At 43.4% G+C, this 16,357-nt stretch overlaps 1 protein-coding gene across 3 annotated transcripts in view; it reads left to right on the top strand.

Moving 5' to 3' along the window:
• The window catches only part of ARMH3 (armadillo like helical domain containing 3), a 130,040-nt gene that overhangs the window by 85,490 nt on the left and 28,193 nt on the right, over nt 1–16,357 (top strand). For all 3 annotated transcript variants that reach the window (XM_075026225.1, XM_075026226.1, XM_075026227.1), the window contains exon 24: nt 10,239–10,317. In XM_075026225.1, coding sequence (XP_074882326.1) covers nt 10,239–10,317 — 79 coding nt within the window. The remainder of the gene's footprint in view (nt 1–10,238; nt 10,318–16,357) is intronic.

Below are 16,357 nucleotides of genomic sequence, written 5' to 3' on the forward strand. Positions count from 1 at the left end.
TCGTCAGTGACAACTGAATACATAGATGCTTTGTGTTAAAAGAGAAAGGGAAGGGAGGTGATAAAACACAGTCTGGGTTGCACAACTCAGAGGTTGGCTCAAGGTCTGGAAGGTTTAATTGGAGGTGCTGGTTTAAGAATTGTGCAGCTTAAGCTTCACAAAGAAGTTAGCTTGAACTGTCCAAAGCTACTGCCCTGTTAGAACCAATGTACCTCTCCAGTGTGTAGTTGTGTATTAGCTATTATAAGGAAAAAGCAGAGGCAAACCTTTAACTCTCTTTTCATAGAGAAAAGTTCAGACATCCTTACTGCTTGCAGATCCTCTGCCACCTGTTTTATATCACATGTGACTGATTAAAAAAAATGTGGCTTTTTTTTGCGTTATGTTTTTGTAAGAGCCTTGAAAAACACTTTAAAGCGTAAAAGCATAAAAGACATCTCAGTAACAGAATGCAGTAGGAGTTGGGCTTATTCTTTGACTTGCTTGATAGGAAAACATCAGCAATAAACTTTGAAATGTTTGGTGCTCCACTGTTTCTTAAATTGGAGAACCATACTTTACTTTTGAATTAGAAAATGCACTTCACTGGCCTTGCTTTCAGTAACACCCATACTAAGAACAGAGCAGAAAAAAAAAATGTAGGTATAAATTACAAAACCAAAGCTTTGAGTGGGAGGTGAGCACAGGTGTATGACAGGTATGATGGTGGGCGAGAGGGCACTGTGGGTATTTGAAAAGAAAATAACTTTCTCCTCCTCTGCGTGACATGGGAAAGTCAGTCCCCAAAGATTTGTCCTTCAACAACCAATTCAGCTGTATGGGTTTTGTCAACATCTGACTGAAATTTGGTGCAGGGTAAGGATGTGCAAAATAAAAGTAAAAACTAAAAAAACCCAACACCATTGAAGTGATTCTGAAAATCCTTGGTGTAGGCAGGTGATTTAAAAAGTTGCCACTTGTCAGTCAGGCTGTGATGAGTTGACCCCCAGTTCTCCTTTTGTCCTCACCGTTGTCTGATGAACTATGAGTGTATGCGCACAGGCTAGCTTGAAGTATAGCATTTTACTCTGCAGTCACAATGGATTTAATACCTGCCTGTTTTCAGTAACTTAGCTGATAACTTGTTCAATAAATCACTTGCTTCTGATCATCACCCCTTAGATACTGAAAGTAGAGATCCCGATAGAAAGTAGATAAACTACAGATCCTCCAGTGTTTCAGACATGAAATAAATATCATGAGTACCATTCATTCAGCTGAAATGCTGTTTGGCTCTACAGCTTTCCTTGGCATTGAAAACCAACTTCACCTTGTCCAAATGATGTGTGATGACACCTTTATTGAGGATGTGGTATTCACTCAGGGGGTGTGTGGGGTGTCATCAGAGTCCATGCTTTAGTCTTGGTCCTGGATTTTGGAAGGCAAGGCATTGCTTTAGTCACTTCCACCAGGCATTTATCAACAAATATGATTCTTATTTGCATATGAGAAAATATCGCGAGGTTTGCAGCATCTTGTGTTTTGAGAGGATTGGACTGTAAATAATGGATTTTGGTTGGCATGGTAGCTGGTAGTGTCTGAAAGGTGAAGATTGTGAACTCCTTCAGATTTACATGGCTGGTGCAGGTACAGCTGTAGCTGGCAGTTGGTGTAATTAAGTTAATTAAACATCATTGTGGGACTCAACTTCATTTCCTTTGCGAAGTAGGTTTGACTGTAGTTGTTTCTTGCTTAGGCAATGTTCCTTCCCCCCTCTCTCTTAGTGTCATTTAATATCCAGCTACTTCACGACTAGATCGTATTGTTCTAACCCTTTACTCGCTCAATCCAGACAAATGCTGATGCTTCAGTGCCTTCCTTTCCCTCTGGGACTTTTGTCACAGGCACAGTTTTTACTGTGAGTTGGTAGAATAAGGTTGTGTTATGTGACCTAAAGAGAGAGGTTTCTGTCTTGCTGCCACAGTCTGCAAACAGGGTGTTCAGGGCCTCATGCAATACTTGCTGGCTTGCACCTGACAAAATGGGGTAATAAGAGTCATTTCTGCACACTCTAGATAATATGGGGTTGATGGCAAGTGTTATTAAGTTAATTAGACTAGCAGCCATACTCATTGCTTTTCTCAGACAGCTTTAAAATGTCCCAGTGGGATGGTTTATAAACTTTTTAAATTTCACTCTGCTTGGTATGTTTAGAAGCTGGTGTGTGCAGTCCATATGGCATTCTGCACTAAATGCAACATCCAATAAGCTAGACTTTCTGCTTTCCTTAAAGTTAAACATCATATGATAAAATACTAAGATACTAATGGGCATAAAAGTAATTTAAAATATTTCAGGTTTTTATCCTGTTTGAAGTTTTGCAATGTCTTGGGTCTCAGGAGGCTTGGATGGCAGTCTGTAATGTGAATTATGAAGCAATGGGTAGATGCTGACCTCTTATAGTGCTTGCAGAGAATAAATATCTGCCAGAAGTTCTTTACTTCAGGTCCTAACCAGAGAGGGTGGCTCTGCAAACCTGTCTGGTAAACCATTGTCAAATGCCTTCCCTCCCACCCCCCTTGTCTTGTTTTTGGTGGGGTTTTTTTTCACCTTCTGGATTAGCTGTTTCTTCATACCTTGTTGTTTGTTTTGGAGAGCAGCTTGCCCTGTACATGAGGGAGTTAAAAGTAGTTGTAGCTAAAGGGCTGTATTGGTGTTGAGGCAGTGTTTTATGACACATTTCGTGGCTCTAAAACACCTGGCTACTAGAGAATATTGTGCTGTTTACATCAAAGAGTGCTTAGATACTAAAAGATCGACAGCCTGTTTGGTCTGTGGACTATATTTTCTGCTTGTTTGGCGCAGCTGAAGAACTTCGTCTGGACAAATGAATATATATGAGGTAAGAGGACTGGGGAACATGCTGCATAAAAGGTTTTTTAGACTCTGGAAAAGATTCTTCCATGTTAATATGTTTGTTATGGGTCTGTGCAGATATTGAGGTAGGACCATGGCCCTAAGGCAGTAGGCACCTTCTAAAAGCGTGTATTAAGAAACCTTCTAAGGAGGGCTTCTCATTTTAGAAGTTGGTTGAAACTTCAAAATTGCTAATACAACTGTGGAAGCATAGACATTGTGCCTAAAATCCTGTATGCTGGCATATCATGGTCAGCTCTCACATCTTGAACATGCTAGACTGAGTTGCAGGTTTTAGTCCCCAGCAGCCCAAGCCGAGAGGGTAGACTTTATATCTGTGATGTTTCCATATTCTGTCAAACAGCACCAATTCTGTTTGTAGTTAGAGCTGAGCAGGTATTAGTTAACTGCTGCTCTCTGGAATTGAGGTGTAATGGAGGGTTGGCTTTTTAATGCTTTTACTTTGGTAAAAATAAACTCTCACCACTAGTAGCCAGGTTTTTCAGAGCAATGAAATGTGCCATTAAATGTGTCATTTCATCTCTCATAAATTACATCATCAGGAGGATAAATTTATTCTTTATCAAGTCATAGCTTTGTTGTAGAACAGTCGATGACAGATTGGTAGAAGAGCGGGAATGCAGATCAGGTTGGTGCCCTGTGCTTCAATAGATATTTTCAATCCCAAAGCCTAGGCAATATTTTCTACTTTGTCATTCATGTCAGTTAAACTAGCAGTGCCATTGGTTATGTATACTTAAGAATTTTGATGCCTACTTATTGAGAAAAGGGAACAGAAATGCATCTAGACTAGTTTCCAGTGGTGCCGTGGCCACATGAAAATATGCGAGTGGATAAATTCCCTGAGTTGTAGTCTCCAGTGAGGTCTTGCAGCTGTCCCCAAAGAGTTAACTGCTCAGCCATGAGGACTTCCTTAGTTAAGAAGCCAAATAGAAGTCATTTAGGTGTGAGGGTGGAGGTATTCGGTTTGCTTGGCTTAAATGTATGGACATGAACTGCAAGAAGAGAAAATCAGCATATCCTGCAAGCCATGATGATATCAGGTTAGTATCCAGCAAACAGTGAAGTGGAAAGATGCACTGCGGAGCTGCATAGTAGGTCAGAAAGCACACCCTCTGCTTCTGCCCTTGCAGAATGGGGCTTGGTGAAACAGTGGTGCGAATTGCGAGAGCTCAGCTGGCATGCGTGCACTCTTTTGTCCCCTTCTTATTAAATAAATAGACTATGTATCTCCCTCTGCCATAGAGCTTGTCATCACAATCAATAGGTTTCAGTATGGCAGAATTGAACAGGTGTAGCAGTCATTCCTTTTGTGAAATTGCAGCAGTGCTGACTCGGATATTTTCGGTGAGTAGTAAAGCAAATGCTTTTGACTAAAATATCCTTTTGTCTTGGATTCTCCCCTGGAGTTTATTATTGTGTCTTGAAGATGCCTCCCCCTGTGAGTTCTGGACTTTCAGCTTAATGTCAGTACTCATTAAAGTGTAGGAGCAGAAGAAATTTAACAGACTGGAGTTAAACCACAGTAGAAGGAAGAATTTAGTGCACCATTCCAGGGGGTTTGCTTGCTTTTAATTGATGCACACAGCTTAGGTATGGTAGGTATGTGTACTTTATAGCAATGCCTCGTGGACATGTGTTAAAATAATCTAAACCCTCTCACCTCCTGCCTGGTGGGGCTATACATATGGAGTAACTCAATCTAATTGTTGCAGGCACTGAACAGATGGGGTTTTATTGTCTTGAGTGCTGGGAGTGTGTAAGAGAGCAATGCCAGCAGGATCCTTGTCCCAAACAGCAGCTTGCTGAGACACAGCTTGCTGCAGGAAGGCTGGCTTGTGGTTGGGAGTTTTGTGCAGGTCTCCAGCAACCATGATTGTGATGGCATGGACGGGGGAAGAGGATAGGTGGTTTGTGTTCATTTTGGTATCTGTATTATGTGTAATTTACTTGCTGCCTTGTGCTTGAGCAGTTTCCAACATACCACATAGTAAAACACTCTGAGCTCTTTTCACCTTAATGGTTTAAAACACTTTGTGGAGGTGATTGTTTTTATTCCCGTTTTATAAAGGGAGAAGCTAAGGCATGTGAGAGGGAGAGGGAACTGCTGTAGCAAATCAGAGAGAAACTGGTCACTTACTGATTCCTGTTCCTGAACAATAACCACTGTATCTCAGGTCTCCCTTTTGTAATAAAGCAGCTTTATAAAGTGGAATGTGATGAAAGACAACTGTGCCCTTTCCTGCTTCTGCCTGTTCCTAGCCTTCATCATGGTACTGCAAGCTTAGTGCATGCTGGAGTCTTTGTCCATCTCAGATACTCTCAGTTTTTATTGCAGAGGGAAAGTGAACTGGCTGCCTTTGCCATGCATTTGGCTTTACATGAAGACAGAGATGCACTCACTGATGCCCAGTGTGCTATGCTGGCATGAGCATTCAGTTGAGAAGATGAATGTGTGTAGTGGGTATAAAGTCACCCTTGATTTCCTGCAAAGGGGTAAATACCAGCCAAGTGTTACAGCTTCTCTGTTCCACTGTAATAGGATGTAGGAAGAAGTGAGCTTGCAGGGCTGCTTTTATTGCACAAGAAATGTTTGAGCATACAAAGAATGTTTTACGCCAGGTACTGCATACTGGACCTGCAAAGTAGGTGCAAAGACCAGGCTCATGCAGTGAATGATGGCTCAGCATTCCTATCTCTATAATAAGCTTTGCAACCTTTCTGTTCTTCCCTTAGCCTACTTTCAGCACCTCCAGAGTGCTTAATTTCACTACTCAGGACAAGAGGACAGTGTTGTCTTACGGGACTCTGGAAATGTAGCTGCTGTCAAGCAGGAGTGGGTATTAGACAGCTCATCTGCAGTAACTTGATGGGGAGAGTTTGGAGGTCAGAGAAAACGTGCTGAAGAAGTGCTGCCTGCCTGAGCGTAGTGATTTTGCTTCCCTGCATGCTGGACCCAGACCAGCTTGTTGTGAGGTTAAGGTGGGCAGGGTGGTGTTCCTTGCCACGGTGGGTGCACAAGTGCTGGAAGATGCTAGCAATTAAGGGACCGGTAGCTTAGTGTTGCTGATGCATTTCACTTCTCACATCTGATGTTACAACTAGTGGCAAATTAAATTGAGGAATCAATTAAATCTTTGCTTTCATGCATGCCATATTGGTTTTCACAGGAGCCCTTTCCTGTCAGCAAAATCTGCATCTTCGGAAGTTGTTTTACTCTGAGCTTCCAGCCCATGTGTTTTTGAGGGGAAAAAGGGCTATTAACAGTCACTTCAAGACTGGCTAATTGTTGCAGCCTCAAGAACAGCCAAAGCAGAAACTTTCCACCAGTCAGAGCTTTCCAGTTTGCAGAGGACAGAATGCCCAGGGATCAGTTGCTGTTGCTCTCATCATCTCTGTCCTGTAGTCTTTTCACCCCTGTTTGTCTTGATCCTATCTACCCTTCTGTCTCCTTTTTCCTTTCTCTGTGCTGCTTCCTTCAGTATTTTTTTCTGTGTTTTTTCTATCCTTGGTTTATCTCTAACTGAAGTCTTCCATTACACTCAGTAAGTAACAGCACTGTTATATTTTTTGTTGTCACTGCACTTTTCTGAGCATTCCCTGTTCTCTTGCATTTGAGATCATTAGCTCTCTGGGACAGAGGCTTTCTGCCACTCTGTATTTGTATAATACCTGTTACAGTGGGACCTGCTTTTACTTTAATACAGCTAGTACAAATAAATGATTCATTGGCACTCAGGTTCCTAAATCAGGGTGGAACACACTATATTTTTCCTGCAATCATTCCCTTCTTCCTAAAGAAATAAATAAATGCAATAAATATGCAATAAATGCATAAATACATAAATGCCAGTGTCCTAGGTTGTTCATCCTGAGGAAAATAGAGGTTCATTTATATGTGCCTCTGCATGGCTTCTGGCATCATGGTGTCTAGGTAGTTTGCTCTCTGAAGAGTTGCATGAAGAAGTGATGAGAGATGTGTGTTCTTCTGAGAGCACTGGCATGGTTAGTGTGTAAATGACTCACTGGGAGATCAAATAATAAAGAATGTGGAGATCGCTTGTGGTCTGCCTCAGAGCACTAAGCATTAACCTCAAGACAAGCCACTGGGAGCCAGATTTTTCATTCCTGAACCATTGTTTCACCTTCTGCCTGTTCAGCATCCTTGCCTTGTCCAGTGACAGTCTCTTCTTGCCAGTTGACTGCTGAACTGTGCATCTGTCAGAGAAGGCAGTGTTGCTAAAGTGACATCTCTCCAGACATCTCTCGGTCCCTAGAGAATTGTGTTCCAAAAGCACTCTGAAATTTGTATGACAAATGGCAGCCAGCACCACTGAGGGACTCTGCGGTGTGGAAGTATGTAAGTGTACACGCTATCAAAGGCTAGTTGGGGAACTGCAGTGTTTTGTCTTTCAGCTGACACTTTACTATTTCCTTGCTTTACAAATGCGTTGAAGATACTCGTGCTTCATGAATACCAAACACAAGGTTTTTATTTTTATTTTTTTTTTCATGATCGATATGAACATCTCAGTAGAGCACTGCACATCACATCTTTTCCAACCGCTTTAACCTCTCCCTTCCCCCTCCCCAAAGGTACTGGCTGATATCCCAAAAATCAAGTCAATCACAGTGTAAAAATAAAACATTGCCAAGGCTCAGCTGTTACATGCTGGTGTGTGAACTAATGATGGCAAAGCCGCTGTTCTATTGTCCATAAGGGGGAGACTCTGCTTAAAAGCTCTGGCCCCCTATTGTCTCCAGGATCAAATGCCTGCAGAGTGGCAGCTTTGCAAAGTAAAATTCCAGCTGTTACTCAGTAGCCCAGGAGGCCAGTTACCTAAAAGTATGCCCCAGGGACGAGATGGATTTTGAGAGATGGAAGAATAGCGGAGGCATATCAGAGTAGTTGATGCAGAAAGGCGTTGCTATTGCACAGCAGCTTGGGCTGGGCAGTGGTGGAATTTCTTGTAGCAGATGTGTGAGGAGGAGCTGTACCACATGGAGAGCCTGGCCTCCGTAGCGTATGCTGGGCAGTAGGAACCTGGCTACGCAGAGCCAGGATTGAATCCAAGCTCTTCATGCTCCTCTGCCCCAGGCTGCCTGCAGGTTCAGGAACACAGCTCTGCAGAAAATCAGGTTGGGAAGGAATTCTTCAGAGCGAAAGAGCTCAGTTAAAACAAATTAAACAGCTGAACTTCTTCTTCTAGTCGCTGAGGAGTTGTCCATTCGCCTTTAGGGAAATGAGGAAGGAGACTTGAATTCTTTCTGTTCCTTAATGTCTGTTGATTCCTACTGCAGTGGCAGCTGGTTGCTGGGTTTGCTTTCCCTGGGTGAATCCCAGCTGTGATTGCAGGTGCCGCTCCACTAGCTCAGATCCGAGCAGGGACTTGTGAGCAGGCGGCCCATGTTGAAGTGCTTCACAGCAGTGGATATAAATGAATGCTAAATCTGTTCCCTGGTAAATGTTGGAACCATGTGAGTGCACTGAACCCCTCCGAGCTGCCAAACCTTCTGTCAAGCCAGAAGTTAAGTTGTTGTAAGTCTGTGTTCCCTTTTCTCTCAATAACTTTTAGCGTGTCCTGTAGGAGTGTAAATATGACTCCAGCCAGGCATGAAACATGCAACTTGAAAGCCACAGTGTTCGAGAGGCTGGGTAATGGAGAGTGTGATTGTGACTCACAGGAGCTGCTTCTCTGGTCCGATTGAAATGGGAAGAGTCTGGGCATGTCTCTACCTGCCTGCCTGCCCTCCTCTGGAGGGAGGGAGGGGTATGGGAAGCCTGGCAGGGACCCTGCTGAATTCATTTTACTGATGTAACTGTCAAGGCTGGTGAGATTGCAGAAGCCCCCCCTGTGCTAAGTATGTACTGATGCTGTAGGAGCAGCCACTGGAGTGACTGTCCATGCACATGGACTGCATCTGGTGTGTCGATGAGGTGCGTGGCTGGGAATGTTGCAGTGAATCTGCAGATTCTGGTTGGGTTTGGTTTTGGTTTTGGTTTGTTTTTTTTTTACTCTTCCACTGCCCGCCCTTCCACACTGTTTTTCTTTATCTGTGTATTTAAAGAAGTAATGATGCTTCCAGGCAGGTTTTCTTTCCACTGGCACTGATTGGCACCACTGAATATCACTTATTCCTGGACTCTGGCACTAGCTCTTAGCTGTGATGAGGTCTGGAGAAAGCAGCTGAAAGCCCTTCTGCAGGGGGAGGTGTGGGCAGGAGGAACCCATTAGAGTGCAACAGAGGGAGCTGGAGTGAATTTTCATGCTGATGAATATGAGAGTAAAAGCCCTGACTTGCTGCGGCGTAATTTGGCCAAGCAAGTGTTCTCCAGGCACAGTCAGCGCACATCTGTGCCAAGCACTGACATGGGCTGTTCCCATGATGAGCGTTTACCTCAGCAGTGGGTCTCATGAGTAATATCCCAACTAGACCAGTTGCAAAGTCTAGCCCAGGGAGACTTTACTGCCTTGCCATTTGTCTTCCAGCTGCACCTGACAAGCAGAGGAGAGCTGAGGAAATATTCCAGCTACAGTTTGATTTTTTTTCTTTTTTCCCCAAATTGTTATTTTATTTTCAATTTTAGATTTCTTACACCTGCCTCTAGATCCGCCTAGAAGGGAAGGGGAGTATGTTGGTGCAGGCAATGAGAGAAACGAGGCAGAGAAGTAGGAGTGATCAGTGTTTCTGCTGCTGTGTTTGGGACACTGACATAAGTTATCTCTAATGATCTAAATTTGGGCTGAGGACTACAGTCATTATGGGAAGAAGTCAAAGTAGTGGCTGCAGTGATAGATGATTACAAGTAAGAGCCAGCTACATTTTAAACATAGTAGAGATCCAAAGCAATAAACTATCAGCTTCAACAGATCAGGCAACAAAGTTCTATAGAGCAAAATGTCAGGTGATACCAGTTTTGGAAGGGATGAGGAGATGCAGTTTCTGAGCAGGATGGGGCAGTGATGGCCAGGTTAGCTGTGTCTCTGCTGGAACACTGAGCAATTTGCAGCCTGTTCCCAGGAAGGCAGCAATTCCCTCTGCCAGAGCGGCGAGCACAGCCCCACATCTGCTGGGGCAAATGCACCCGCGTGTAGGGCAGTGCCTGTGCTTGCAATTTCCAGTGAGCCTGTCGCTGAATCTGCCTTGGCCTCTCAGCAGGGAGCGTGCCTTCAGCAGGGCAAGCAATGCAGTGCGGTGAGGGAGGAACTACTTCTTGCAGGACTGTGGCTCCACGTGCACTGACTCAGGCTGGTGGGGAATTTCTGCTGCAACCCTAAGCTGTTCCTAAGACCTCTGAAAATTTCCCTCCTGTGTTTCAGAGCCATCATCAATCACTTCAACCCGAAGATAGAGTCTTATGCTGCGGTGAATCACATATCACAGCTCTCCGAGGATCAGGTAAGCCAGGCATACGATGACCATTTTTCCATGGTGACCTCTGGAATATTGGTGTTTAGGAGTACCTTGTGCTCACTGGGACTGATCATGTGGCAGCAGTATGAGGGGTGAAGGCAGGACTTTCATGTTCCTTGTTCAGATGTGAGCGAGAGGAAGAGAAACAAGGCTTGCTTTAGCCAATTTTACTATCATATGCAGACATCTTGGTCCAGTAAATGCAGAAGCATGGGTACGAATGATGAAAATATGCAGCATTGTCAGCAAGTGCAGTTGGAGACTGCGGATGCTGGTGGTTAGAATGGGGCAGGAAGTTTTTGGCAGCAAATTTAGTTATTGGAGAACTGTTGGATGTAGCTTGATTTTCTGTGATATTGGGGAATTAGAACTCAGGCAACAGTTGGTAGAAATTTTCTAGGGTAGTTGAATTCAGTTGGTTTAGATTTTGAAAAGAGAAGGTTTTTAATAAAGAGGGTGATGGGGTTAGGTTTCTCTTCCTTAATTTGGCCTGGTTTGCTCTTTCCGTGTCCTGCTTGTATTGCATAAACGTGTAAATGTGGCTTTTTGAAAATAGGCTACTATGCGTGGTCTCAGGAAGGGAAGACATGGCCTATTTCCCAAAATAAAATATTGGGATTGTATGTTAATCACTCTTGGAGAGGTAAATGACTCTGTAGGAGCCTGTGGCGGACAAAATACAGAGCTGCCATGCAAGCTGGGGGCATCATCCCAGACACGGCTGCGTCAACACCTCTGGACCTTCTGGAGAAGAAATTGTGTACGCAGCCTAGGACAGACCTCATTTGAGTCACCTTGGATGGCTCCTTCCACTGGATGGGATACCGTGCTTGTGCCCATTACAAGGTCCTGACTGTATCTTGCTCTGCAATTAATTTCTCTTTCTGTCCATGATATTTTTAGTCATTACTTGATGATACCCTTTCATGCCTCCCACTAACCTTTTCATTTATTATCCTACTTGATCTGTAATACGTAACACTCCAAAGTCTCAGGTCTAATACTGTACTGGTGCAGTGGGGAGAAAAATGTGGACTCTACTGCTTTTTATTCTCTTCTTGATGTAGCTGGATAGAAGAACATGGGTTTTAATTTACTCAATTTTTCTGTATTGTTCTGTCTGTGAGAGTCACTGTACCCACAGCTATGCTTTGCAATGGTTCATGTTATCAATCCTTATTCATTGACGATACGCTGATTGCATCAACCCAGGCCCCTAAAAAAGAAAAGCCTTTGATAGCCCAATTTAAAATTGGGGGCCTGGATGGAGGGGAATTTTGCATAGTCTTTGGGTTAGTCTGAGAAAGGAAATGAGCTTTTTGCTGTCGGCTCTGTGTAGTATTCATCCCCCAGCAGTTCAGGGAGGTCAGATTAAATCCTTTCTTCCTTGTGTGTTATTCTTAAATAAAATCTCTAGCAGCAGGCAGATAATGAAATCAGTGCTGATGCATGGAGCATTTTGAGGAAGATGATTAGGAAGTTGAAAGACAGTTAGATTCCTCTTTTTTTCTCCCTTCATGCTTTCTCTCAACATAGGGAGAACATCAAACAAAGCAAAGCAATAATAGGCCCTGGTGAACTGCAGAGAAATAATGGCGATGTCACTGTGGTGAGGGACTGTGTGGTCTCAGTGAGGGTGTTTAGTCGGCACTCTGCAATTTACTGCACAAGGAGGAGAGGGATGGAGACTTCTTGCCTCTGCTTTCAATTAGCCAGTGAGCTCAGGTCTGTGTGTTGGACGGTGGTTTCCCCTCCGTCAGTAGCCATCCCACATGGTAAGTTCATGAGAGGTTGGTAGATGGCCGAGATCAAGGCCAGGGTCTGTCTTTTGTGGGGTACAGAATTTGTTGTTTTCATTCTGTGTTAGCTGTTCAGCATGAGGTGAGTGGTCAGGCTTGCCTTTTGGCTGCTGCAGTCTCTTTTTTTTTTTTTTTAACTCTTCCAGCTGTACCTTTTTTTTTACATGTGTGTTCACTTAATTCCCTTTTTCTCTTCTCTCCATAAATATTTTCTACACAAAATCCACCCTCCCTTATAGCCCTGTTTTTCTGAAGTGTACCATATTGAAATATTTAATGCTGACACTTAACTTGTATATCCACACACAGATATTACATTTGGGACTGGTCATTCTCTCCTTTGAGTTATTTCAATAATTTCAGGAGACTGGTATTTCTTTACTGGAAATATTAATTTTTAAAATTTTGAGGATCAAACTTTTCTTTTAATGAAGATTTCCTTCCAAGATACTAGCCTTTGGCCAGATTCTCATATGGCTGCTTGTACTCCTCTGTGGTATCTGAGAATCTCCTATTAGTCAGGCAGATTTGTTAATCAGGCTATGTCATGGCTTTAACATAGCTCTATCTGAAGGGGAATTTCAGCTGCTCTGAGTTGCTTCCAATTCACTTGAACGTAATCAGCTTGCAGACTCTTACTTGAGCCTGTGTCAAACTTAACTATGCTGCTCCCTGACTGTTCTGGCACCCTGTTCATGTGTTAGATGATTTTTTAAAAATTATTATTATTTTTTTATTTTATTTTTAATATCCTTGAAAGTAGCTAAGTAATCAACTGGAAGAGATTTTGCTCTATCTTTTTCTTTTTCTAATCCTATTGAAGGCTTTATTACCTTGTTAATCACTAATGTCCATTTATTACCATTCTCAGTCTGTCATTTCAGTGCTTTCTCCTTTTTTATTTATAAGCATTAATGTTAACATTATTACATGCTGAGGGGATTTGTAGGGCCTTGGAAATGGTGGACATGGGATTGTTTTAAGGATAGGCCGTTAATACCACTGTACATCTTCAGCCCTAAAGACCTCCAGGAACCATAGTTTGAATATGCAAATTGGTGCTCTAGGCAGGTATATTGGCAAGACTTGCCAATTGTTGTGGGGTTTATCCAATGTTCAGATCAGAAATACTGGGAAGAGACCTTTTTCTTTCCATATTTTCTTGAGCAAAGAGTGGGAGATTCCCAGGGGCAAGCAAATGCCAGGGATTTGATGATGAGCCACCTCAGTCTATCAACACCGTGTGATCCTTACCAGTGCCATTCTGCAAAGAGTCTGCTTGCCAAAGCAAACTCATAATCCTTCCTAGTCATTTTCTATTTTGACCTTGCTGTAGTTCCTCACCATGAAACAGGAAATGTCTTAGCCAGTTATTGGCATCTTCCCTCACTTGCTAATTTGTTAAACTTGACTTCAGTGTTAATCTGTGTTTTTGTGGTATTCTCCCTCTCAGCATGTTTGGCTCCTGCCTGCATGTCCTTTAAGGAACTGACAGATGCTGCACAGTCAAAAAGATAGGGTTGGCGATTAACTACCAATGTAGTTTTAGCCCTTCCATGCAAGTGATTATTCCCATGTCTTCAAAGATGTTTTGGTCCCTTCTCAAGTCAAAGGGCAAAATAGCCTTCTGTGAAATGAATTCATGGGCTTATCTGTACTCTCCAGATGACTGGACTGCCTTGTACTTAATACGTTGGAGGCAGTAGACTTTTCTCTGTGCCATATCCGATCTGAGAAACTCCCAACATGTTTTCTAGCAGAAGTAGTTGCAGTGAACAGGGTCAAGGCAGTGAGAAAACAGCAACAGGGGCAGAAGGGCAAACACAGACAAACAGAAAGACTGAAAACACATGGCATGAATGATCTGGATAGGGTCTCACATCTACCTTTTCTGGATGTGAAAGAGCAGCTGTTTGTAAGAAGGCAGCTCTCTGCCTGATGGTGATGTAGCACAATTACTCTAGAGAGGCTGAAGTGAGAGGAACCCAGTACTTCTGGTGAAATCCTCTCTGAGCAGGAATATTCTGTGGTGCCTTGCATGCCAAGCAAGTCTTGTGCCACTTAGAAAAATTGGTCAGTAAGGTCTCATTTTCTCTTTGGCACTTATTCTCTCTCTGATTTCCACTCTAAGGGTCTTAAAATTGAGATGGCAGACATCTAGGACTGATGATGCTTGCTAGTCAGAAACATCTATGTGCTTTTTCTAGTAGAAGCCCCTCTTTTTTCCCAGCCACAAGCAGGGACACTAGGTACCTCTGGTTTGGAGGTGGTGTAAAGTTCAGTGTGAAAGACTGTTGTGAACACCTATACTGTGTGTATTAGTCTGGTAACTGCAGATGAAAAGTGCTGAGAGCCAGAGCAGATTCTGGTGGAAAAACAGGACAACTGTATCGCTTTTGAAATTGTGACAAATGAGTGTAATACTTGGGTTGTTCCACGTTGTAATACCTTTACAACTTGGGTAGCTGCAATCCAGTTTGTTCAGGCAATCTCATAAAGCCATTTCCCTTTCCTTGGGGTCACACCTCAAATGTTGAATGTTCCTCCCTGCCCCCCCCCCCCCCCCCCAATCCACATGGCCTTTTGTTACCTGCTGGGGCTTCGAGGGTCTAACCCAAAGTGCAGCTCAGGGAGGCTCCACCAGTGACTTGCACAGAAAGTCACAAAAGGGTGCAGTTGGTTTTAGGTGCCCTAAAGTATTCTAATCCTGATCCATTGACATCACAGTTTATTCCACTTGTTCTGGGTTCTGTAATTAGCAGCAAAACTGCCGGCAGATACCAAATGCTTTGCTGCTGTTTAGCACTGCTGGCCATGGTGTTAGGAGTTAAAAGCCTGTTGGCACGTGTGCATTTGATGTTTTTCAAATGCTGAATATCATCGGTGCTAGGTACTACTCCAATAAATCCCACTAATCTCCTATGTTAATATAACACGTTGTGAGGGCTCCAGAAATACTTTTAAATGGTTTTGGTATAATGCTACTTCACTTCTGAAATGCAGTGAGCTTTGGGGTAGAAAGTATCAAGCTTGCTAGTGCCATGTAGCACACAGTAGTAGGAATGTGAAACAACAGCTGAGGGGTCACCAAGGCAAAGCTCTAATTTAAAATCATCACATCTTTGCAAATGAGGCAGGGATGTTGGGTATCATGGTCTCATTACAGACACCTACTCATGATTAATGGCTTGAAACAGATTTTATTGTTTAAATAGAAAGAGCTGAGCTGCACCAGGTGAAATTGGAATCCCAGGTTTAAGAGGATCTATATAAAAAGTCTTCCGGAGTTGGCAAATTGCCAGTTTGCCTAGCTGATGGGGCGGTTCTTTGGTTTAGGTATCTTTTGCTTGTTTGGTTTTTTGTTCACCATAGAAATATCCCTGCAATTTACTAATGCCTCAAACTGCTTTATGCAGTGTGCCAGACTGAATGGGTCTGAAGAGGCTTCAAGGACTGATCAGCTTTGCTGCAAGGAGATTTTAAGCTGGAGGTGAGCTTTGGAGCAGTGACTTTGTGCTGTGTAGTGCCTTTTATTAACATGCAGAATACAAGAAACTGTGCGTCACTGGAGGAGGGGTGACAACGTGTGCTAGGCTGTTAGAGGGACAGAAGAAGGGCTTTGTTTTTAAAAACACCTACTGCTGGAGAGATGTAACCCTATTGCTAATTCAGTCCCAGACACCTCAATAAAAAATGGGAAAAACCCTTCAATTCCCTTCTTTCAGGCTCTACACAAAGGTGCCCCGGCATCCTGCCCAGCTGCTCTGTGACTCTCAGAGGCAGTGTGACCCTGGATCACCTTGACTGCTCCAGGAGCAGAGGAGTCTTTCCACCCTTTGTGCATTGCAAATGCTAAGGCATGTCTTGCTTCCTACCACTTCTGTGAGCTGTCCTCTTGGGCAGATTAGGGACTGCCTCAAAGTACAAACTGGTAACAAAATAAGTCCATTAAACTTCAAAGCAAGGTTCGCCTTAGTTCTCACAGCTGTTTTCATATCCTTGCCTGGCTGTCGCTAGTACCACAGGGACTGGTAAGGTCCTGAAAACTACTGTAGTGTAGGTGACCACTGAATGTTGGGGACTTGTTTTGGAAGAGCCACCTTCCGGAGCTGCTACTCACTGCTGGCTGCAACAGGGTAAAGTCTCCTGGAGCTAGATAAGTTTCTGTGCTGGGGCTACAGGTGCAGCACTCGGGGATGTGAGTTATGAGCCCAGTCTGAATCACA

The sequence above is a fragment of the Buteo buteo genome, chromosome 4 (assembly GCF_964188355.1).
Source record: "Buteo buteo chromosome 4, bButBut1.hap1.1, whole genome shotgun sequence".
In the NCBI taxonomy this organism is placed as follows: Eukaryota; Metazoa; Chordata; class Aves; order Accipitriformes; family Accipitridae; genus Buteo; species Buteo buteo.